The sequence below is a fragment of the Lynx rufus genome, unplaced genomic scaffold, assembly GCF_022079265.1.
Source record: "Lynx rufus isolate CCGP_SWC_20201006 ecotype Redwood Valley unplaced genomic scaffold, mLynRuf1.p SCAF_6, whole genome shotgun sequence".
Taxonomy (NCBI): Eukaryota; Metazoa; Chordata; class Mammalia; order Carnivora; family Felidae; genus Lynx; species Lynx rufus.
In genome coordinates this window covers 11,047,972-11,074,351 of record NW_025814878.1, presented here as the reverse complement: position 1 = coordinate 11,074,351, position 26,380 = coordinate 11,047,972, and the positions used below count along the sequence as shown (strand labels likewise).

At 38.5% G+C, this 26,380-nt stretch overlaps 1 protein-coding gene across 2 annotated transcripts in view; it reads right to left on the bottom strand.

Annotated features, from left to right (window-relative positions):
- LATS1 (large tumor suppressor kinase 1) overlaps nt 1–26,380 on the bottom strand; it is a 54,689-nt gene that overhangs the window by 5,767 nt on the left and 22,542 nt on the right. For both annotated transcript variants that reach the window (XM_047102305.1, XM_047102306.1), the window contains exons 3-7: nt 13,840–13,987; nt 8,291–9,801; nt 5,431–6,013; nt 2,742–2,924; nt 2,436–2,542 (exon numbers count right to left, since the gene is read on the bottom strand). In XM_047102305.1, the coding sequence (XP_046958261.1) occupies nt 2,436–2,542; nt 2,742–2,924; nt 5,431–6,013; nt 8,291–9,801; nt 13,840–13,987 (2,532 nt within the window). The remainder of the gene's footprint in view (nt 1–2,435; nt 2,543–2,741; nt 2,925–5,430; nt 6,014–8,290; nt 9,802–13,839; nt 13,988–26,380) is intronic.

The following is a 26,380-nucleotide window of genomic DNA, read 5'->3' as shown; positions in this document are numbered from 1 at the left end:
GATTTATACCTGCGTATTTCTTTTTTTTTAATGTTTATTTATATTTGAGAGAGACAGACAGTGTATGAGTAGAGGAAGGGCAGAGAGACAGAGACAGAATCCCAAGCAGGCTCCAGGATCCAAGCTGTCAGCACAGAGCCCCAATGTGGGGCTTGAACTTACAAGTCATGAAATCGTGACCTGAGCCGAAGTCAGACGCTTAACTGACTGAGCCACCCAGGCACCACCCCCCTGTATATTTCAATTGGAGGAAACTTCTATGAATGGTACTGCTTTTATTTTTTTAATGTTTATTTATTTTTGAGAGAGGTGGGGAGAATGAGAGCAAGCACAAGCAGGGAAGGGGCAGAGAGAGAGCGAGAGATACAGAATCTGAAGTAGGCTCCAGGCTCTGAACTGTCAGCACAGAGCCCGACACAGGGCTCAAATCCATGAACCATGAGATCATGACTTCAGCTGAAGTCAGATGCTTAACTGACCAAGCCACCCACGCACCCCTGAATGGGACTGCTTTTAAATTTCAGTTTCTGGTCATTTATTGCTTAAATATAGAAATACAATAGATTTTTATGTATTACCCTTATAAGTCTACAACCTTGCTAAACTCACTTATTATTTCTATGAGTTTTTTCATAAATTCCCTGGATTTTCTATATAGAAAGTTATGTTGTCATCTCTGAATAGGCTAAGTTTTTATTTCTTTCTAATCTGTATGCCTTTTATTTCTTTTGTCGTTGTATTACCCTGGCTAAGATTTCTAGAACTATGTCTAATAAGACTGGTAAAAACACACATCTTTGCTATGTTCTTGATTTTGAGGAGAAAGCATTCAGTTTTTCACACGCGCCTGCACACACGCGCGCGCACACACACACATCTATATATATATATGCATATACTTTCATATACATATATATTAAAATGAAGAGGAAATAAAGACACTTTCAGACAAACTAATTTGAATCAAACCTAAGAGAATGCATTATCAACACACCTATACTTAAAAGAAATTTTAAAGGAAGTTTTAAATATATTAAAAAAAAAATTTTAATGTTTATTTAACGTTCATTTATTTTTGAGACAGAGAGAGACAGAGCATGAACGGGGGAGGGTCAGAGAGAGGGAGACACAGAATCTGAAATAGGCTCCAGCACAGAGCCCGACGCGGGGCTCGAACTCACGGACCGTGAGATCTTGACCTGAGCCGAAGTCAGCCGCCCAACCGACTGAGCCACCCAGGCGCCCTTTAATGTTTATTTATATTTGAGAGAAAGAGAGAAACAGAGAAAGAGAGTAAGCAGGGGAGGGGCAGAGAGAGACAGAAACACAGAATATGAGCTGTCAGCACAGAGCCTGACCTGGGGCTCAAACTCACAAACCACGAGATCATGACCTGAGCTCAAGTCGGACGCTTAACTGACTGAGCCACCCAGGCACCCCAAGAAGTTTTAAATATATTAAATGCAACTAAAGAAGTAGTTACAACTCAGGGGGAACATCATAGAAGAGATATCTTAAGAATGATTAAGAATGAGTTAGTTCAGGAGTTAAGCAGGTTTAAGAAAGTAGGGAGAGTTGTGGAAGATGGGAAAGAAAGAAAGAAGAACATTCCAGACAGAGGGAATGGTATGAACAGGGAAGGGAGTATAAATTTGGACTTTAATCCATGGACATGGGAACCACTGAAGGGTTTTTAATGGGACTGTTTATGACCAAAATTGTGGGCAGCTTCTCATTTAAGTGCCAGAGATAATTTCAAGAGGAGATACAGATATTTGTTTGTTGTTTGAGGGTAGACTATGCATGGAAGGAAACAAAGCCAGGAGCCAGAAGGTGACAAAAAGTAAATTAGAATAAATCTGCACATAGTACTAAAGACTTCCACGAGAATGGAATGAGTATATAAGCACATGAGTGACAGAGGATCTAACAGTGTGATGACAGTTGGCTGACAGACACTAGAGTTCACTCCTGGAATTTCAGTGACTTCCTCTAACCTTACCAATTCATTCTTTTTTTTTTTTTTTAAAGTAAACTCTACCCCCAAGGTGGGGCTCGAACTCATGACCCCAAGATCAAGAGTCACTCTACTGACTGAGCCAGCCAGGCGCCTCCTTACAAGTTCATTCTTTTTTTTTTTTTTTAATCAGGTTTTGTTGTTGTTGTTTGAGAAAGAGAGAGGGAAGGGGAGAGAGAGAATCTCAAGCAAGCTCCATGCTCAGTGCGGAGCCTGATGCAGGGCTCGATCTAATGACCCTGGGATCATGACCTGGGCCAAAATCAAGAGTCAGATGCTCAACCAACTAAGCACCCACGTGCCCCACCTTACAAATTCATTCTTAAATTCCAGAATAAGATGTTCTAAATAAAGGATTGCTAAAAGTCTATGATACAGGGACTCTTGACAAGTCTTTGGTATAGATGCTATCTCTTACCTTCATTTGTGTTTCTAATGGTGTTTGTGCCAAGAAAGGAGGTTGACCCACCAACATTTCAAAAAGAATTACACCAACACTCCACCAATCACATAACTGTGTATAGCCTAAAATAAGATACCAAAGTTATAGTTATTCAGAAACTTTTTAAAAAGTGCTCAGAATACAATCAAAATATTAAATCACCAAAATGCTATATAATTAATATTTTTATTATAAACCTGAAAAATAAGCCACATGTTAATTAATGTAAATTTCAGCTCGTCTAAAGGCCTACTGAGATTATCACAAAACTAATGTTTTTACCTGTTCGTAACAACACTTCAGGTGCAATATAATTGGGTGTCCCAACCAACGAATGTGCAAGACACCGCTGGTGTTGGCGTGCAGCTCTCCGCTCCAATGGCTTCAATCTATCTCCACATCGACAGTTAGAAGGGTCACCCCATTCATTACTGAAATCCATACTATCTTGCCGTGGATGGTCACCTATGTAGTAAGTACGTAAATAATAAATAAATAAATAAAAGCAACAAGAACAAGAGTGAGCCTAAAGACTGTTTAATCTTTTGACATCATGGTTTAGAGTTAACAGTACTCTTCCCTTGAGACAAAATAAGACACAATGTATGCCATATCACTGATGGTGTTTATTACTAACTACAGCCTGTGCTCCGAGATACTAATAGGACAAGTGTTACTCTAAGAAAAATTAGTGTAAGTTTCAGTAATTTACTCAATGCTAAATGATGATAATTAAAGTCATGAGTTCATAGGATCAGGAATTTGTTATGCAGACTGCTTCCCCTTACTATTCTGAACAAAGTTTCAAACAAATGAGATCAGTGTTTGTTCATTCAATAAATGACAACGACAAATAAGACAGGGATCTTCTTTCGGGTAGCTTCTCTGTATTGGACAAACACAACAAACAGATATATAGATATATAGATAGATAGATAGATAGATATATCGATATATATATATAGCCACTAGGGTGGCTCAGGAAGACGAACTGAGGTGACATTTGTAAAAACCAGAGGGACTCAACCATTTGAAAACAAGGGCAAGACATTCCACAGAGAAACAACAGTAACAAGAGAGAAGACCAGTGGGGCTGGTAAATTAGGAGAGAATGGTGGACAATAGGAGTGGGAGCTGGTGCACCTGGATTTAATAAGTAAAAGAAGTGGTTTGCCTTTTACTGCAAATGCAGTGGGAAGATACCAGAGAGTTTGAAGAGAACGACAAGATCTATGTTTCAAAAAGAAAACACTAACTGCCATGTAGAGCACCAACTGTAGGGAGGACAAGCGTGAGGAGTGACCAGTTCAGAGGCTACCCTGACAGTAACAGTGGAGATGTAGAAAAGTGAACAGATCAAGGGTACTTTTAGAGGTGGAATAAACAGGATTTATTGATGGATTAGATGTAGACGGCGCGGGGAAAAAAGAATCAAGGATAACTAAGTGGGTGGTGGTAGTGCAATTTACTAACATGGGGAAGACTGGAGGGGGAGAAATTGAGAGTTGTTTATTGGCAATGTGAAGTTTAAAAGGCCTATTAGACACACACGTGAACGGGAGGGGCAATTTCTAGAGAGAGAGATTTTGAAGTCACTGGAATGAAATGGCATTTAAAGCCATGACTGGATGAAATCACCTAGAAAAATACAGCTCATATTTAAACTGACTGTAATAATCATCTAGGCAGGGTGCCTGGCTGGCTCAGTCAGTAGAGCATACAACTCTTGATCTCAGGGTCACGAATTCAAGCCCCACACTGGGCGTGGAGCCTACTCAAAAAAGTAAAAAAATAAAAAGCAAACTTTAAAAAAATAAAGTACAATTTCTCCCCTCCAGTGAAGATTTTAAATCAGAAGACTGGAATAGAGCCCACGAATCATATTTTTAAGAAGAACCCCAAATATTTAGGGTGACTCTGAGGAGACAGGTTCAAGTGTCTCAGTTCTATCCACTTACTGTCAATCTACTTGGCTTCACAGAAACACAGGAGGCTAATACTTACCTGAAAAGATTGCTGTGACCCTTAAATTAGAATATATGTAAAGAACCTGGTCACAATAAGTATTCAAGAATTGTTAGATCGACTTACACTTCCATTAGCGCTTTGAAGAGATCTTGGTGAGCAGTGTGGTGTAGTAGAAATAACATGGGCCCTGTAATCAGACAAACCTGGGTTCAAAGCCTAGCCCCTACACTTCTTTTCTGTCTGACCTTGGGCAAATTGCTTCATCTAACTAAGCCTCAGTTTCTTTATCCTGCCTCACAGTGATGTGAGATTGAACAAAATCATGTACATAGAGTGTTTAAGGTTAAGTAAGTTGTATAATAGTCATACCACGGAATCCTAAATAGTAGTGAAAATACATGTCATATGCAATAACACAGATCAACCTCAAATACATAAAAGAAGTGAACATAGAAGAATACATATAGAATGATTACACTGAATAAAGTTCAAGAGTAGGCAAAATAAAATAACATTGTTTAGGGTTATAAACATTGGGAAAAGTATAGAGAAAAGTAAAGAACAGTGATTACGAAGTTCTGAAATAACGGTTACTTCTGTGGAAGAAAAAGGGGAAGCAATCCTTTAAGGGCTTCAGAAGCACTGACAATCTAGTTTTTAAGCTGAATGGTGGGTATGGGCTTCATTTAAAAATTTTGGGGGACGCCTGGGTGGCTCAGTTGGTTAAGTGTCTGACTCTTGATTTCAGCTCAATTGTGAGGTCCCACTGAGCATGGAACCTGCTTGGGATTTTTCTCATTATTTATTTCTAAATAATGATATTTAGAAATAATCTAACACATTCTTTCATTTTATAAGTCTTGGTGTCTAAAGGATTCACTCACATTTATCCAATAGTCAAGACTGAAACCAGGACTTATGGCTTCCATCCAGTGAGAATACCTTATATCTTATTACATTTACAAGTCATATTAATATGTACAAATTTTATGGTTTTACTCACCACTCTGATAGTACTTAGAATCATGTGTCCATCTGAAGCCAGTGCAGAGGCCGAAGTCAGTCAATTTAATATGACCATCACGATCAATCAAAATATTATCAGGTTTAATATCTCTATGAATAAAACCCATTTTATGAACACTTTCAACGGCACAGGTAAGTTCTGCTATGTAGAATCGTGCCAGATTTTCTGGAAAGATGCCCATTCTAATTAATAGGCTCATCATATCACCCCCAGGAATATAGTCCATTACAAAGTATAAATTGTCCTTATCTTGGAATGAATAATATAGACGAACTACCCATTCATTGTCAGCTTCGGCCAGGATATCTCTCTCAGCTTTAACATGAGCGACTTGATTTCGAAGCAGAACATCTTTCTTTCGAAGAGTTTTTGTTGCGTACAAAGCCTTAGTATCTACTTTTCTTGCTAGACAGACTTCACCAAATGCTCCTATTCCTAGTGTCTTTATCTTCACAAACATAGACTTGTCCATTTTAGCCCTCTTAAGACGGATATAATTAGACTCCTTTTGGCAAAGCATCTTTCTCATTTGATCCTGGGCATCTTGAGATAGTCCAACCTAGGCAAATAAACTAAAGGTTAAATGAGGAATTAGCTTCTATACCAAATATTAAAAAATAGTTTGGAAAAATTCAGGCATATATTTAAAGGTTAAATGCATAATAATTTTTAACGAAGCATGTTAGAAATCTAGAATATACTTCAGAGAAAATTAATTAACACAAGTGCAGCTTAAGGGATAGTTAACAGGATATACAAAGGTGAGTTTTTATGCAGATTCTGCCGTGGAGAGCAAGATGATACCAACGGTCAGCTTCCTACTGTTTTCTAATGCACCCCAACAAAGTTCCCAATGTGCAACAACCAAACATCTGTTAACATGCATCCTCATCCATCTCCCCATGCATATTCACCCCAAATTATGTGATCAGACTACCTTTATTATATATGCTTCTCTTGTGGAATGCCTACAATTAAAATATTCTTCCTCTTTTCTTTCATGAAAAGAAATTCTTCCCTCCAGATTCATTTATTCTAAAAAACTGATGTATTAAGAACAAAAGAATGTCTTCTCTAACTTAACCACTCATTCACAGCCCATCTTTCTTTTATTTTTCTCAGGCACTAGAGGAAGGGTAGGTAGGGTGCACAGCCACCACTAACACAAAATGCAAAAGGTTTCTCCTACCATATTTAAAAAGGACAACTTGTTTGATTACAAGGTATCCTTTCGGTATTTTGGAACATTTCAAAGAACAGTCAATGTGACTTATGAAGACACCAAAAAACAGATTAAAAACAAAAGCCAACTTCTGAGTAGACATGGACTACCTGGATTTAGAAGGAAGTTTATTTTTGGCTAGTTTAATAAGAAACTAATTTAAGGGTTAAAATAGAATAGGAATGTAAGAAGTAGAGTCTAATTCTAGAAATGCAAGCCTAATTAGAATATAGCAACCTCATGCTTCTGTTAGGGTGTGCACATTTGCATGCAGTATCTTTTAAGAAGGGTGGCATGCCAGACTTAGTGTAGAACTGTTTCTCTTAAAATCTTACTTGCCTACACAGTAATGGAGGCTACAGAAGTCAGCAAAGCTTCCAACACCATAAAAGTTTAAATCAGCTATTAGTGAAAGTGAAGAGGAAAAAGGAAAAATAAACTAAGAAAATACATACAGACAGACTTTAGTAAGAAATCCTAAGAGCTAAAATATGGATGGGTCATACAGATTATCATGGTGTTTCTCATCTAAGAAAATTCAATTTATAGCAGGAATAACAATACTGTGAAATCAGATTTGGACAAATCATTTTAAAAGAATGGCTCTCGTGACGCCTGGGTGGCTCAGTTGGTTAAGCGTCTGACTGGCTCAAGTCATGATCTCACGGTTTGTGGGTTTGAGTGCGGGCGTCAGGCTCTGTGCTAACAGCTCAGAGCCTGGAGCCTGCTTGGGATTCTGTGTCTCCCTCTCTCTCTGCCCCTTCTCTACTCGCACTCTGTCTCTCTCTCAAAAATAAATAAAACATTAAAAAAAATTAAATTTAAAAGAATGGCCCTCAAATTATGTGAGGAAGTTTCATCACAAATTTAAGCCTCTTGGATTCTGAGTGAAAGTTAAATTTGTTTGAACTGTAAAATGTGACAAAAATAGTAACAATGATAGTATCACCATAATATCCAGTGAAGATATGTACGTAGAATCACAACAGACTAATTTAAAATGAGTGAGCACTTATTCTTGATCTCCCTTTTAGTGGTTTAATAATTTCAGCATATTTTTCTAGTACATTATAAAAAAAATGAAATTAGATGAGGAAATAACTGAAGAGATAAGTCTTTGATACTTTTTAATAAGACCAACCAAATGAATAAACCTGACGAATAAGGTCCCAAAACTACTATAAGTAAAAAAAAAAAAAAAAAAAAAAGTTTCATATCAAGAGATGTACCCAGATATTTCTAGCTAGTTTAAACAGTTGTAAGAAAATGTATACAACTTAGAAAATAACCTTTGCAAAAAAAAAAAAAAAAAGAAAGAAAGAAAAGAAAAGAACCTTTGCTATTTCCATAAAAAGGGATTATGTACACCTAAATAGCACTCCATAAAGTATATTTTTCTTAATTTATTAGAACTTTATTACAGGAAATGGAGTAAATTTTGAAATACTAAAATAAAATGGTATAATCAAAAGTACGTTAACGTTTACTGACTTTAAATAATTGATAATGTACTTAGCTATAAAAAGAAGGAAAAAACACTGGACTGATATTTAAAAATAAACACTAAGCAAACAGATGATCAAGTATAAAAATCTGCATTTTAAAAGGTTTTACCCGCATCATTTCATTCTCTAACTGTTTTTTCCGATGTAGCCGTTGCTGATGAGATTTGAGTACATTTTCTACATGTTGCTCCATAAAGAATTTAAACGCCTGAGGAGAGTAACTTTGAATACGAGATTCCCTTCGCTCTTCATCTTTCTTGTTTTTCCTAACAGTGATGGGTGAAGTTGTAATCTGTTTCTTTTCTTTATCCCCACCATCCACATTTTCGTAACTTTTTTCACTCTCATCTTCCTTGGGCAAGCTGGGCTGATCCTCTTTGCTAGATTTACTGATTGATTCATATGGGGGAACAGATGGGTTTTGGTGTAGCAGATGTTTTGGGTAAGGTGGAGGTGGGCCTTGATAATTTGGAGCCTCAGCAACAGGAGGCATAACAGTCATATTTGAAGTGGTACCCTCAGAAAAAGGACTAGGTTGAACCGTTTGAATTGGCTGGGGTATCCAAGAAGGGTGTGTAGGTGCTAACGCAGTCTGTAGCTCTGGTTTTAATACACGTATACTTTTCACAGGCTGTTGAATAGGAGCTGGTGTAATTGCAGTGACTGTTGTAGCTGAGGGCTGAGAATTAGCAGAATGACTTGTTCTATTTCCTAATGGGTTATTAAAGGAATTTGACCTCACTGGTATGTTAGGTTGCCATGTGGGGATTTCATGCCCACTGCTTGGGGATGACTGGGCTGGAGCAGAAGATGACTGAGGCCACGTTGTTTGCAGTCCAGGTGCATTAATGTTATAAAGTTCCATGTTATGACTGTTTCTGTTTGGCACCATCATAGATTGGGGAATATTTCCATTTGTATATGATGAAGGGGCAGCAGATCCCCCTGTTTGTAAAGCAGAAGAGCTCTGTCCATTAGTTGGGGTCAGAGGATACGGAGGGGGCGGCTGCCGATTCACAGTGCCAGCAGGGACATTTTGGTGTATCATAAAATCAGTCTGACCGCTACCATTCTGAATTCCAGGTCTTCCTGGTGGAAAGTTAAATTTGTTGGAACTCTGCATGATGATAGGTTGTCTGCCAACAGGAACAGAACTAATGCCTCTCTGTCCCTGATTAGGAGGATTCATTGGGGACGTGTTCAGAGGCGGTGGAGGATAGCCCTCCTGCCAGGCTCCAGGTGGAACTGGAGAGATTCGGGAGATTACATATTCCATGTTTCCGGAATAGCGCTTTGTTTGAGAGTTTGGTTCCCACGAGGGAGGAGGTGGAGTTGTACCTCTTGGAGGGGGAGTCTGGCCTCTGGGAGGTGGGGGAGGAGTGACACTCCTTACTTGAGGAGGTGGTGGGGGGTTCACCCTCTGTCCGTTGCTTGGGTGGGCTTGAGCAAATGCTGTTATACCAGATCCTGACAAAGGTCTTCCTACATCTGTCTGCGAGTTGGGACTTTCAGAACGATAGGCCACGCTTTCTCCTAGTGGTGGGCCATGTCTCTGAGGAACTAAGGATTCTTTGGAACCTTTCCAGCTTTGTTTGCGGTTAACTGGTTGTTGCACACTCCCTATGGTCATAAAACAGAGAGAGAAAAAAAAGCAGGTTTTTAACATCTTATTTTTAAAAAATTAAGTTTGGAATTCTGACCAGCTAAATGGTAACTCTCTTTCAAGAATTATAAAAATCAAAGTTTAGTACAGTAGTATTATTTTACCTTTCAAATTTTACTTATTTTGACTAGGTAATACATTTTCATGGCTAAAAATTCTAGAAGTACAAAAGAATACCCACGTCTGTCCCTTAGCCAACCAGCTTCCTTTCTTGAAGGTAACCATTATCATTAGTAAGATATTTTAGGGATACACAAGTAAATAGCATACTTCCTATTTATATTATTATGCCTACTCTTCTTCTTAAAATGTTGAAGATTCTGTATATAAAATGTTTTCTTACTTTTAAAAAATGTCACCACAGTGTTTCACTGTATGGATATACCCAAATGTATTTAATCAGTTTTCCTACTGAAGAATATGAAGGTTGTTTCTAGTCTTTTGCTATACAAAAAAAAAAAAAAAAAAAAAAAGCATCGAAAAATTTTGTGCAGATATCATTTCATATATATGTTAGGTAGATAAATTATCAGAAGTGGCATTATTGAGCCAAAGTTTTGTCCATTTAAAATTTTAATAGATACAACTACTTTTAATATATTTCTAAGACACCAGGGGGTAACTAGCTGAACACTAAATATAGATTTTACAGAGTTTCTCTTTACTAAAATTTCCAAATAAATGAAATAGGCAAGAAAATATATGATACTCATACCCGGCCCCCAAATGAAGTTTTTAAAATAGTCTGGATACTTGGAAAAGATCTTTAATACATTTAAAAATATATAAAATACATTTGTATAAAATTCAATATATAGAAATAATACATTACAGAAAGATTAAGTATTTCAGTGTAAAGATGAAACCATACAAGCACTAAGAAAAAAACAAGTGAACATCCAGTAATATTGGGGTACCTCTTTTGTACCTCTTGGGAAGGTCTTCCCAGGTAGGACAAGGATAGAGAACATACAGTAAAGACTGACAGATCTAAATACATAAAACATTTAACAACATTCAAAACAAAATAAGAAACATCTACAAATCTGAAAGGTCAATATCATCTTGGGAGAAAATATATTTGGCTTTTTTTTTCAACGTTTATTTATTTTTTTTGGGACAGAGAGAGACAGAGCATGAACGGGGGAGGGGCAGAGAGAGAGGGAGACACAGAATCGGAAACGGGCTCCAGGCTCTGAGCCATCAGCCCAGAGCCCGACGCGGGGCTCGAACTCCCGGACCGCGAGATCGTGACCTGGCTGAAGTCGGACGCTTAACCGACTGTGCCACCCAGGCGCCCCAAGGAGAAAATATATTTAATAACACATATGAGAAAAATAAGGTAAATGTTCAGAATGTACAGTTTAGGGGCACCTGGTGGCTCAGTGGGTTAAGCCTCTGGCTCTGGATTTGGGCTCAGGTCATGATCTCACAGTTCGTGGGATCAAACCCCACATCAGGTTCCATGCTGACAGCAAGGAGCCTGTTTGTGATTCTCTCTCTCCCTCTCTCTTTTCCCCTCCCCCACTCTCTCTCTTTCTCAAAATAAACATTAAAAAAAATGTACAGTGTAACGGTCTATTTCAGCTAGACTGGGCAGCATACTGGGTCTATGACTTGAGGAAAATCATCACTCTGGGCAACCTAGGCAAGTCCTCTGGCCTCCAAGCTCAGTCACACCTTCCTCAGAGAGTCAGCTGAGGCTAAAGACAACATGTATTCACTCCACCGGCTTTTACCAGTTAAATCAGAAGTCTCCGCAACCTTCAAGTACACTGCCATCTCTGTTCTGCACCTCCCATAAAGCTCTCTGTGTTCTCCCACTTCCCAAACCCTCCCACTATTGCCCTCCAACAAATGCTCCTATATCATAACCTCTGCCCCAAGCTTTCCCACCACCTCCTTAAAGTTGGTTATCTTCTGCTGACATTACTTTCTTTTCGGTCCTTTGCAATTAACAGGTTTTCTTTAAAAAATGAACTGAGCTAAAGATGGGATTCTACCTCTTATTATTCCTTCACACTCTTTGGACGCTCATGCTATCTGGGCGGCCATGTTCATTCCTCTCACTTAACGAACTCCTACTTGTTCATCCTCATTCACCCACAGTTTTGACACCTGGTCTACCCTAAGCCCTGCCATCATTCTGTAACTTCAGCATCCACAAGGACGGACCATCCATCACCCTCACCTCTCAGTTCCTTGGTCTCCTCCCCTCGACTCTACCTCAACTATCATTCCTAAGATAACATTTCTAATTTTGATATCATCCATATCTGCTTTTTTTAAAATCACTTCTTTGAGGTTTATACTCTTGGACCACAACTCTCCTTTCCTATTTAACTACTACTACAAGCATTCTTCAACCCCATTAAGACCTCCATATTAATCCCTACTTCATTAATCGTCTGCTTTCTTTGTGATACACTTTAGCTATTTTGTTTTTATTATTTTTTTAAGTTTATTTATTTTTGTGCATGTGAGAGTTGAAAGACAGGATCTGAAGTGGGCTCTGTGCTGACATCAGAGAGCCCTATCCAGGGCTCAAACCTATGAACTGTGAGATCATGACCTGAGCCAAAGTTGGACACTTAACTGAATGAGCCACCCAGGCACCCCCACTTTATCTAATTTAAATCCATGGCCCACTACTTCTTACTTTCCTCTGTATTCCCTTTTCTCTTCTCATTTCTATTCATTCATTAAATTTTTATTGAGCATCTAATTAATCTAAGTACAGTGGTGAACAAATAATATCCCTGGCCCCATGGAACTTCCATTCTCGGGGGAGAAGACTGACAATGATAACAAACAAATAAATAAACAAAGTAGGGGTGCCTGGGTGGCTGAGTCAGTTAAGCTTCTGACTCTTGGTTTCAGCTCAGGTCATGATCTCACAGTTTTGTGAGTTCAAGCCCCACAACAGGCTCTGAGCTGGCAGTGTCTCCCTCTGCCCCTTCCCCACTCACACTGTCTCTGTCTCTCTCAAAATAAATAAATAAACAAAAAATAAATGAACAAGGTAATATCTGTGTATTGATAAATCCAATGAAGGAACCATAAATGGTGTCAAATGATAGAGAGTAACAGGACAGAAAGGGATGACATTCAGAACAGAAAAGGCTCCACCAAGCAGATGAATTAAGAGTAGGCAAAAGTCCTAAACTGGGAGGTTGGTATTTTCCAAGAACAAAAAGAAACCCAGTATGACTGGAGAGAAGCAAATGAAGGGAAGTGGGGTACTGGATAAAGTCTGAGAACATCAAGGCCATCAAGAGGTGTCTGGAAGGAATGAAACGCCACTAAAGGTAGAGGAGGAATATGCTCTGATTAAGAATTTAAATTATAAATTACACTTTTATCAACATTCTGAACTCCCTTTATCGATCTTATTTGTACCTGTTTAGAACTCTACTCACAGATGATTCCAGTTACCCACTTTTTTCTCACACCTGCCAGAAAAGGTGGAGCAAAGTGCAGATTGATTCCACGATAAATTCAACAATCAGCATCATCAAATGGCTTTAGCACTGTCAGGAAATTCTACTGATTCTTTTGGTCTCCACTACAACTCTCCCCTGTTCTGAGTCTCCTCAAATCACCTGTCCCATTCCTCACACACCACTCCAGACAAATGACCTGATTTTATACTTCAGAGAAAGCTGAAGGCATCAGAAAGGAACTCCTTATCTTCCCTACATCACCTAAGCCTGTTTGTTCTCATTAAAGCAAAATGGTTGTTTCTCTTCCTCTGTAATATGCTAACAATCTGGGGAGGGGCAGTGAGAGAGGGGGACAGAGGATGTGAAGTGGGCTCTGCACTGACAGCAGCAAGCCTGATGTGGGGTTGAGCTCACCAACTGCAAGATCATGACCTGAGCCAAAGCTGGACAATCAACCAAATGAGCCACCCAGGTGCCCCGAGAGTTGATACACTGAAATGATTCTAAAATAATACTATTAAGAAATGAGAAAAAGAATGTCTGATTAATCACCTGGTTTCAAGCTGGCATTGAGAGGTCTGGCAGCTGCTGCAGCCATCTGTTCCCGGCGAGGATCTTGGTAACTCATTTTACTAATGAATTCAATTGCTGCCTCTATACTTCTGTTGTTAGTTTTCTGAAGAGCTTGTATAACCATATCCTGGTATGAAGTTTAAAAAAAAAGACACAACGTTTGAATCTGATAATTAATTAAGAGGCAAAGAGCACTATGAACTCCACCAGAGAAATTCATAATTAGGAATAACAGGGCCCCAAACCATATGAATGTCCTGTTTGTAAAACTACTACAAACACCCATACAATCTCAAAGTAAAAAAGAAAATAAATATTCAAATCTTTCACATGTTTAATATTTTCACCTTTATGTAACATATTAAAATTTCTGGGGCAATCACAGTAACATAACTGATTATTTCCCATTCTTAATTTCATCCTTACACAAAGAAGACTGTCAGATTGTTAAAAATGTATCAAACAAAATACTGGAAGCCACTCTTTTGTATCATTAAAGTATTTTAGTAATCACTTCTGTCACTGTCTTTACTAGTAAAAGAGCTATATAGTTTTTGCTTCTATCCTTAGAGCTTCCATTTTTAGCAAACCTTATTTACAAGGACATATATCTAGAACAAATGGTAGGAAAAACACTTAGACTGCATATAATTATGTGATGAAGACTTTAGGAAGCTGTATGGTATGATGAAAAAGCAGAGAGTTTGGAACTAAACAAGTGAGTTTGCGTTCCAGCAGCCTCACATTACTATGCTTTTGTTTTTTATGATTAGAAGCAAAAATACATTCCAGTGATTGCGTGGCCCACTTTAGAACTGTATCAACTTTGGAAAATTATTAAACATTTCAAAGCTCAATTTCTTCATCTGCAATACACTCACAGTGTTGATGGGAGGACTAAATAAGAAAACACGTAGGGTGCCTGGGTAGCTCAGTTGTTGAACATCCAACTTTGGTTCAGGTCATAAACTCACAGTTGGTGAGTTCGAGCCCCACATCAGGCTAGCTGCTGTCAGCGCAGAGCCTGCTTTGGATTCTCTACCCCTCCCTTGCTCGTGCTCTTTCTCTCTCAAAGATAACTAAACATTAAAAAAAAAAAAAAAAAAAAAGAAGGGCACCTAGGGGGGTGGTTCAGTCAGTTAAAGCATCCGACTTCAGCTCAGGTCATGATATTGTGGGTTCGAGCCCCACATCAGGCTCTGTGCTGACAGCTCAGAGCCTGGAGCCTGTTTCAGATTCTGTGTCCCCCTCTCTCTCTGCCCCACCCCCACTGTGCTCGGTCTCTGTCTTTCAAAAATGAATAAACATTAAAAATATAACATTTAAAAAAAAAAAGAAGGGGCGCCTAGGTGGCTCAGTCGGTTGGCGTCCGACTTCAGCTCAGGTCACGATCTTGCGGTCCGTGAGTTCGAGCCCCACGTCAGGCTCTGGGCTGATGGCCCAGAGCCTGGAGCCTGCTTCCGATTCTGTCTCCCTCTCTCTCTCCCCCTCCCCCGTTCATGCTGTCTCAAAAATAAATAAATGTTAAAAAAAGAAATTTAAAAAAAAAAAAAAAGAAGAAAACCTGTAAAAGCACATAAGCACAGGGACTGGAGATCAGATATGGGTTGTCCTCCTGCCCTGCTCCTTGCCCTTTGTATGTAAACCTAAATTATACACTAACATGCAGAAAATATATGGACAGGCTTTTTTCAAGAGGGAGGCACATATTTACTTGTCATAGAGGAGCTAGTATTTCAAACAATATTTTAAAGTGAGAAATGGCTTAGTAAGGCTAATGGGTGAACAGACTGCTGACAGACAACCCTCCTAATGAAACGACTAGGGTGAGACCAACCAAAAAAAAGGTTGTGGCAGAGACTTGCTGCCTACTCAAGATCCATTTTCCCTTTCTTGGAAAAAGTTACTGATTTTGTTGGACGAAGTCTTCCTTATAGCTACAGTGGCCACGTGACAATTCTGACAATGAAACAAAAACAAGGATTTGTGGAAGAGTGTTGCTATCCCTGATTTTAGGTAATGGTACTTCCTGTATCCTGTTTTGTAGATAATAGATACGACATCTGTGCTAGAGCATGATGCCACCAACAAGGAAAATTCAAGAAACTCTTAAGAATCCTATGTTCTGACATCTTCAAGAGACTGAACCAATACTAGCTATATAAACTGAGTCACTATTTTGTTTAAATCATTACTATTTGGATTTTTGTTAAAAGCAACCAAACTCAATCCTTAACTGATACAAAAGTTACAGTGTGATCACATTTTATGCCAAACAGACTTCTGCAATTTTGTAGTGAGACACAAAAGAATTAATAAGTTTCACTTTGTGTACAACTTTAATACAAATCACCCCAAATTAAAAATCAGCAGGGAGTGCTTAACTTCTAGCTAAGCCATACACAAAAATAGATTCAAAATGGATGAAAGACCTAAATGTGAGCCAGGAAACCATAAAAATCTTAGCACAGGCAGCAACCTCTTTGACCTCTGCTGGAGCGACTTCTTACTAGACATGTTGCCATTGCCAGAGGCAAGGGATATAAAAGTCAATATGAACTATAGGGACTTCATCAAGATAAAAGGTTTCTGCACAGCAAAGGAAACAATCAACAAAACTAAAAGGCAGCCCACAGAAGGGGAGAAGATATTTACAAATGACGTATCTGATAAAGGGTTAGTATCCACAATCTAGATCAACTCAACGCCCAAAAAAAACACAAATAATCCAGTGAAGAAATGGGCAAAAGACATGAATAGCCACTTTTCCAAAGAAGACATCCAGATAGCTAACAGAAACATGAAACAATGCTCAATAGTTCATCATCAGGGAAATACAAATCAAAACCACAATGAGATACCACCTCACACCTATCACAATGGCTAATATTAACAACACAAGAAACAACAGGTGTTGGTATGGATGTGGAGAAAGAGGAACCCTCTTGCATTGTTAGCGGCAATGCAACTGGGGCAGTTACTCTAGAGAACAGTATGGGAATTCTTAGGGACGCCTGGGTGGCTCAGTCGGTTAAGCGTCGGACTTTGGCTCAGGTCATGATCTTGCAGTCCATAAGTTTGAGCCCCACATTGGGCTGTGTGCTGACAGCTCAAAGCCTGAAGCCTGCTTCAGATTCTGTCTCCCTCTCTCTCTGCCCCTCCCCTGCTCACTCGCTCTCAAAATAAATAAACATTAAAAAGAAAGGAAGAGGGGCGCCTGGGTGGCTCAGTCGGTTAAGCGGCCGACTTCGGCTCAGGTCATGATCTCACGGTCCCTGAGTTAGAGCCCCGCGTCGGGCTCTGGGCTGATGGCTCAGAGCCTGGAGCCTGCTTCCAATTCTGTGTCTCCCTCTCTCTCTGCCCCTCCCCTGTTCATGCTCTGTCTCTCTCTGTCTCAAAAATAAATAAAACGTTAAAGAAAAAAAAAAATTAAAAAAAAAAAAAGGAAGAAAAACAGTATGAAAGTTTAAGTTAAAAATAGAATTACCTTATGATCCAGGAATTGCACTACTAGATATTTACACAAAGGATACAAAAATACAGATTCAAAATGCACCCCAATGTTTATAGCAGAATTATCAACAACAGTCAAACTATGGAGAGGGCCCAAATGTCCACCAACTGATGAATGGATAAAGAAGATGTGGTATATGTATACAACAGAATATTACTCAGCCACCAAAAAGAATGAAATCTTGCCATTTGCAAGCACATGGATGGAACTAGAGTATATTATGCCAGGCAAAATAAGTCAGTCAGAGAAAGACAAATACCATATGATTTCACTCATACATAGAATTTTAGAAACAAAACAGATAAACATATGGGAGGGGAGAAAAAAAGAGAGAGAGAAGGAAACAAACCATAAGAGACTCTCCCCCCCCCCCATAAGAGACTCTTAAAGACAGAGAACAAACCCGAGGATTGATGGAGGGAGATGGGTGGGGCATAGACTAGATGGGTGATGAAGGAGGGCACTTGTTAGGATGAGCACTGGGTGTTGCATTTAAGTAATGAATCCCTGAATTCTACCCCTGAAACCAACAACATTGCACTGTATGTTAACTAATTAGAGTTTAAATAAAAATTTGCAAAGAAAAATAAATCCACCAACTGATGAATGGATAAAGAAGTTGTGGTTTATATATACATTGGAATACTACTTGGCAATGAGAAAGAATGAAATCTGGCCATTTGTAGCAATGGGGATGGAACTGGAGAGTGTTATGCTAAGTGAAATAAGTCAGGCAGAGAAAGACAGATACCATATGTTTTCACTCTTATGTGGATCCTGAGAAACTTAACAGAAGACCATGGGGGAGGAGAAGAGGGAAAAAAAAAGAGAGGGAGGGAGGCAAACCATAAGACTCTTAAATACTGAGAACAAACTGAGGGTTGATGGGGGGTGGGGGAGAGGGGAAAGTGGGTGATGGGCACTGAGGAGGGCACTTGTTGGGATGAGCACTGGGTGTTGTATGGGACCCAATTTGACAATAAATTATATTTTTAAAAATATAAATAAATACAAGAAAAGAAAGATAAATAAATAAAACTGGTTAGGCCAAATGAACTATATTCATGCTACTCTCCCACAGCAGTGTCATCTCACTTGGTAAGAAAAACTGGCACCCAACATCCTTTTTCAATATTGTGGGAACCATATTCTTGTTAATTACACTAGAATTTTAGCTGGTGATTATTATGCTGGCTTTTACTTTTGAAAAGTTATTGCTATATGTCAAAATATTTTTTACATCTGTTAACAGTATTGACCAAAGTTCCAAAAGTGGAGTGTTAGTACCAGTGTGAAAAACAGCACTCTCATATCAGTAACTTTGGAATAGAAGTTTCATGTGATAGGAAACATTGTGTCCACATTACTATGGTTTTTTTCATGCTTAGAAGCAAAAATACACCCCATTAATTATAGATTTACGTGCTCCAAGAATGCATCAATCCTGTTTAACATTTATTCCTACAAAGAACTTAATCTCAAAATATTTGAGATTTTTAAAAAATTTTAATTATATGAGAAAGAGTGGGGAAGGGGCTGAGAGAGAGGGAGACAGGGCATCCGAAACAGGCTCTGTGCTGACAGCAGACTTGAACTCACAAACCGTGAGATCTTGACCTGAGCCGGTCGGACCTTTACTGACTGAGCCACTCAGGCGACCCTGAGGTTTTAATCTTAAAGACCACTAGAAACATACTCTCAAAAAATTGCAACAGCTTTGAACCTGGTGTAAAGGAACAGATAGGATTTATGAAATGATAAAATAGTGAGGTGAAAACTGGACAAAAATTTTAAAGCACCAAGTTAGAAACTTAAACAAATTCTTCAATATAAAGAGAAGCTATCAGAATGAGTGATTTCAAGGAGGCAGCAGAAAAAAATTGCCATACCATATTCTCTATATCACCATGGAGATAAATACTACTCTAACTTCATTATTTGGACAAATGAGGATTGACAAATGCCTAAATGCTTTTAGTAAAGCAACTTTGCTTAAGGGATTATTAATGTCAATAAGGTGACCATTTTGAAGCGTGTGGTGGTAATAAAGCTAACATATCTTTGTTAATGTAAAGTAATGATTGTTATTATTGCCAACAAAGAATAGGCTATTGACCTAAATGAAGTTAAGTCAAAGAAAGACTTAATACCATATGATTTCACTTATATGTGGAATCTAAGAAACAAATGAATAAAGAAAAAAAAAAAACAACAGACTCTTAAATACAGAGAATTGGTGGTTGCTGGAGAGGAGGTGGGTAAGGGGATGAGCAAAATAGATAAAGAGGTACAAGAGGTACACACTTCCAGTTATAAAATAAGTAAATCATGAAGAGGAAAAGTACAGCATAGGAATATACTCAATAATATTCTAATAACATCGTATGAAGACAGATGGTGACTACACTTACCACAGTACGCAATGCATAATGTATAGAATTGTCAAATCAACATGTTACGTACTTGAAACTATTAACACTATATGCCAATTACACTAAAAAAAAAAAATAGAGCATTAACTAATGCTTTAGATTTCTGAAAACAGTTTACATTACAGAAAGAATTTTTAAGTTCCTTAAAGGAATAGACCATGTTCGATATGACTCATTCTGCTGACTGAATAGTTCACACACAGTAAGAAATACATAGCTACTAAGGTGACTTCTCTGACATAACTCATTACTACTTAAGAGTCTTTATAGCCATGTGACTTTCTAAATGCTCCTTTCCTAGCAATATATAAAGGGAAAGAATAAGGTCAACGATTGCCTTCTGGCTAAGGGATTAGGGAAAGAGTACTCTGGAGAAACTCCATGTGAGCCATTTCCTTAATTCTCCAACTACTAACCAGGAAAACATCACAGGTCCTCTCCTCCTCTCTCTCTATTTTCAGGTACAAATTTAGTATTTTTAGAACCCGTAAGCATAAAAATGATAGTAAATAATATTAACAAATGGATGAACAGAATAGGCCAGAAAGATTCATCTTTTTTCTCCATGGTTTAAGTGGAATCTCCCTTTTAAAATTCTTTACTATAATGCATACTTAAGTTCTGAACATTAGAGATATCTGAAAATGTTACCAATATTAACAATAGAAAGAATTTGAAAGGTAATTATCTTTATGTAGTGGAGCTAAAAATAATTTTTGTTTCTTCTTTACATTTTTAAATTTTTGACAGGAATAGGTACTTTTATAATCAGTAAAAAAAGTTACTGTAACTTTAAGGAAAACATAATACTTGCTCATTCACATTTACATTTTCCACGGGCAATTTGTATCCAAAATGATTTCTGCCACCTAAAATATTCACAGAAAGTATGTAATCATGCAAAATAAATTTTGTTAATAACCGAAACAAAATATATATGTATATGTATATGTATGTATGTGTGTGTGTATATATATACATATATGTATGTTTTTCATAGCATATATATATATATATATACACATATGAATTCTAAAGGTAAATATTAAAGACTTGGCCTAATTTACATGAACTGAAATTTCATTAAAGTAAAACTTAGAAGAGAACTCAGTGATTCATTAAAAAGGAACAGCATCCCAATCACAGGGGTCCCAGAAGATGAAGAGAGAGAAAAAGGGGTAGAAGGTTTATGTGAGCAAATCATAGCAGAAAACTTTCCTAACCTGGGGAAAGAGACAGACATCAAAATCTAGGAAGCACAGAGAACTCCCATTAGATTCAATAAAAACTGACCATCAACAAGACATATCGTAGTCAAATTCACAAAACAGACAGACAAGTAACGAATCATGAAAGAGGCAAAAAGTCCTTAACCTACAGGGGAAGACAGATCTATCACAGCAGACCTGTCCACAGAAAGGAGTGGCAGGATACATTGTGCTGAATTAGAAAAATATGCAGCCAAGAATTCTTTATCCAGCAAGGCTATCATTCAAAATAGAAGGAGAGAGGGGCGCCTGGGTGGCTCAGTCGGTTAGGCCTCCGACTTCGGCTCAGGTCATGATCTCGCGGTCCATGAGTTCGAGCCCCGCGTCGGGCTCTGTGCTGACCACTCAGAGCCTGGAGCCTGTTTCGGATTCTGTGTCTCCCTCTCTCTCTGACCCTCCTTCATTCATGCTCTGTCTGTCTCTCTCTCTCAGAAATAAATGTTAAAAAAAAATTAAAAAAAAAAAAAAAACAAAAACAAAATAGAAGGAGAGATAAAGAGTTTCCCAGACAAACAAAAACTAAAGGAGTTCCTGACCACCAAACCAGCCCTGCAAGAAATTTTAAGGGGGGGACTCCCTGAAGGGGAGAAAAGATGAAACAAAACAAAACCAAAAGCAACAAAGACTAGAAAGGACCAGAGAACATCACCAGAAACTCCCAACTATATAGGCAACACAATGGCAATAAATGCGTATCTTTCAGTACTCACCCTAAATGTCAATGGACTAAATGCTCCAATCAAAAGACATAGGGCAACAGAATGGAGGAGAAAACAAGATCCATCTATATGCTATTTACAAGAGACCCATTTTAGACCTAAAGACACCATCAGATTGAAAGTAAAGGGATAGAGAACCATCTATCATGCTAATGGTTGCCAAAAGAAAGCCAGAGTAGCCATACTTCTATGAGACAATCTAGATTTTAAAATAAATTCCGTGGGGCGCCTGGCTGGCTCAGTCGATTGAGTGTCCGACTTCGGTTCAGGTCATGATCTCACGGTTTGTGAGTTCAAGCCCCACGTCAGGCTTTGTGCTGACAGCTCAGAGCCTGGGGCCTGCTTCAGATTCTGTGTCTCCCTCTCTCTCTGCTCCTCCCACGCTCACACTCTCTCTCTCACCTTCAAAAATAAATAAACATTAAAAACAAAATTTAAAAAAATAAAAAAAAAAATAAAGACTGTAACAAGAGATGAAGGGTATTTTATCATAATTAAGGGGTCTATCCCCCAAGATGACCTAGCAATTGTAAACATTTATGTCCCCAGCTGGAAGCACACAAATACATAAATCAATTAATCACAAACATAAAGAAACTCATTGACAATAATACCGTAACAGTAGGGAACTTCAACATCCCACTTACGGTGGACAAGATCATCTAAGCAGAACATCGAGAAGGAAACAACGGCTTTGAAGGACACACTGGACCGGATGGTCTTAACAGATATATTCAGAACATTTCATCCTAAAGCAGTAGAATACACATTCTTCTCAAGTGCACATGGATCATTCTCCAGATTAGATCACATACTGGGACACAAATCAGCCCTCAACTAGTACAAAAAGATCGATATCATACCGTGCATATTTTCAATGTTTATTACTGAGATAGAGACAGAGCATGAGTGGGGGGAGGGGCAGAGAGAGAGAGGGGGGACACAGAATCCGAAGCAGGCTCCAGGCTCTGAGCTGTCAGCACACAGCCCAATGCAGGGCTCGAACTCACAGACCGGGAGATCATGACCCGAGCTGAAGCCAGACGCTCAACCGACTGAGCCACCCAGGCGCCCCAAGTGTTCATACTGTGCATATTTTCAGACCACAACGCTATGAAACTCGAAATCAACTACAAGAAAAAATTTGGAAAGACACAAATACTTGGAGACTAAAGAACATCCTACTGAAGAATGAATGGGTTAACCAAGAAGTTAAAGAGGAAATAAAAAAGTATATGGAAGCCAATGAAAATGATAATACCACAGCCCAAAGCTCTGAGACACAGCAAAGGTGGTCACAAGAGGGAAGTATATAGCAATCCAACCCTTCCTAAATAAGAAGAAAGGTCTCAGATACACAACCTAACCTTATACCTTAAAGAGCTAGAAAAAGAACAGCAAATAAAACCCCAAACCAGCAGAAGACAGGAAATAATAAAGATTAGAGCAGAAATCAATGCTATCTAAATCAAAAAAATAGAACAAATCAATGAAACAGGAGCTGGTTCTTTGAAAGAATTAACAAAATTGATAACTCCCCCAGCCAGTTTGATCAAAAAGGGAAAGGACCCAAATAAATAAAATCAAGAATAAAAGAGGAGAGATCACAACCAACACTGCAGAAATACAAACAATAGTAAGAGAATATTATGAGCAAGTATATGCCAATAAAATGGGCAATCTGGAAGAAATGGACAAATTCCTAGAAACATATAAACTACCAAAACCGAAACAGGAAGAAATAGAAAATTTGAACAGACCCATAACCCATTAAGAAATAGAATTAGTAATCAAAACTTTCCCAAAAAATAAGAATTCAAAGCCAGATGGCTTTCCAGGGAAATCCTACCAAACATTTAAAGAAGAGTTTAACACCTATTCTCTTAAGCTGTTCCAAAAAATAGAAATGGAAGGAAAACTTCCAAACTGTCTATGAAGCTAGCATTACCTTGATTCCAAAACCAGACAAAGACACACTAAAAAGGAGAACCACACACCAGTTTCCCTGATGAACATGTATGCAAAATCCTTGACAAGATACTAGCTAATGGGATCCAACAATACATTAAAAAAATTATTCACCACAACCAAGTGGGATATATACCTGGGATGCAGGGCTGGTTCAATATCCACAAAACAATCAATGTGATATATCACATCAATAAAAGAAAGGACAAGAACCACATGATCCTCTCAACAGATGCAGAGAAACCATCTGACAAAATACAGCATCCTTTCTTGATAAAAATCCTCAAGAAAGTAGGGATGGAAGGATCATACCTCGAGATCATAAAAGCCATATATGAAAGACCCACCATTAATATCATCCTCAATGGGGAAAAAATGAGAGCTTTCCCCCTAAGATCAGGAACACGACAGGGATGTCCACTCTTGCAACTGTTATTCAACATAGTATTGGGAAGTGCTCACCTCAGCAATCAGACAACAAAAAGGAATAAAAGGCATCCAAATAGGCAAAAAGGAAGTCAAACTTTCACTCTTCACAGACGACATGATACTCTATATGGGAAACCCAAAAGATTCCACCAAAAAACTGCTAGAACTGATCTGTGAATTCAGCAAAGTCACAGAATATAAAATCAACGTACAGAAATTGGTTGCATTTCTATACACCAATAATGAAGAAGCAGAAAGAGAAATCAAGGAATCGATCCCTTTACAATTGCACCAAAAACTATACAATTTCTACGGATAAACCTAACCAAAGGGGTGAAAAATCTATACATTGAAAACTATAGAAAGCTTATGAAAGAAACTGAAGACACACACAAAAAAAGAAAAATATTCCATGCTCCTGGATAGGAAAAACAAATATTATTAAAATATCAACATTACCCAAAGCAATCTGTATATTCGATGCTATCCCTATCAAAGTAACACCAGCATTCTTCACAGAGCCAGAACAAACAATCCAAAAATTTGTATGGAACCACAAAAGACCCTGAATACCCAAAGCAATCCTGAAAAAGAAAACCAAAGCTGCAGGCATCACAATCCCGGACTTTAAGACGTATTACAAAGCTGTAATCATCAAGACAGTATGGTACTGGCACAAAAACAGACACTTAGATCAATGGAACAGAATAGAGAACCCAGAAATGGACCCACAAACGTATGGCCAACTAATCTTTGACAAAGCAACAAAGAATATTCAATGGAATAAAGACAGTCTCTTCAGCAAGTGGTGTTGGGAAAATTGGACAGCGACATGCAGAAAACGAACCTGGACCACTTTCTTACACCATACACAAAAATAAACTCAAAATGGATGAAAGACCTAAATGTAAGACAGGAAGCCATCAAAATCCTAGAGTAGAAAGCAGACAAAAACCTTTCTGACATCAGCTGTAGCAACTTCTTAACACGTCTCCAGAGGCAAGGGAAACAAAAGCAAAAATGAACTCTTGGGACCTCATCAAGATAAAAAGTTTCTGCACAGCAAAGGAAACAATCAACAAAAGTAAAAGGCAACGGATGCAATGGGAAAGGTATTTGCAAATGACGTATCAGATAAAGCGTTAGTATCCAAAATCTATAAAGAACTTATGAAACTCAACACCCAAAAAAACAAATAATCTCGTGAAGAAATGGGCAAGAGACATGAATAGACACTTTTCCAAAGAAGCCATCCAGATGGCTAACAGATACATAAAAAAAATGCTCAACATCACTCATCATCAGGGAAATACAAATCAAAACCACAATGAGATACAACCTCACACCAGTCAGAATGGCTAAAATTGACAACACACAATTCTGGGGCGCCTGGGTGGCTCAGTTGGTTGAGCTTCCGACTTTGGCTCAGGTCATGATCCCACAGTTTGTGAGTTCAAGCCCCATGTTGGTCTCTGTGCTGACAGCTCAGAGCCTGGAGCCTGCTTCCCATTCTGTGTCTCCCTCTCTCTCTGACCCTCCCCCCGATCATGCTCTGTCTCTGTCTCAAAAATAAATAAACATTAAAAAAAATTAAAAAAAAACAAAAAAACACAAGAGGGGCACCTGGGTGGCTCAGTTGGTTAAGCATCCAACTTCGACTCAGGTCATGATCTCACAGTCCACAGGTTGGAGTTTCCTGTCGGGCTCTGTGCTGACAGCTCAGAGCCTGGAGCCTGCTTTGGATTCTGTCTGTCTGTCTGTCTGTCTCTCTCTCTCTCTCTCTCTCTCTCTCTGCCCCTCCCCCACTCACACTCTGTCTCTCTCAAAAATAAATAAACATTAAAAACTTTTTTAGAAATAATAAAAATAAATTAACAACACAAGAAACACCAGATGCTGGCAAGGATGCAGAGGAAGAGGATCTCTTTTGCACTGCTGGTGGGAATGCAAACTGGTGCAGCCACTCTGGAAAACAGTATGAATATTCCTCAAAAAGCTAAAAATATGGCACAAAAACAGACACACAGACCAATGGAATAGAATAGAAACCCCAGAACTAGACCCACAAACATATGGCCAACTCATCTTTGACAAAGCAGGAAAGAACATCCAATGGAAAAAAGACAGCCTCTTTAACAAATGGTGCTGGGAGAACTGGACAGCAACATGCAGAAGGTTGAAACTAGACCA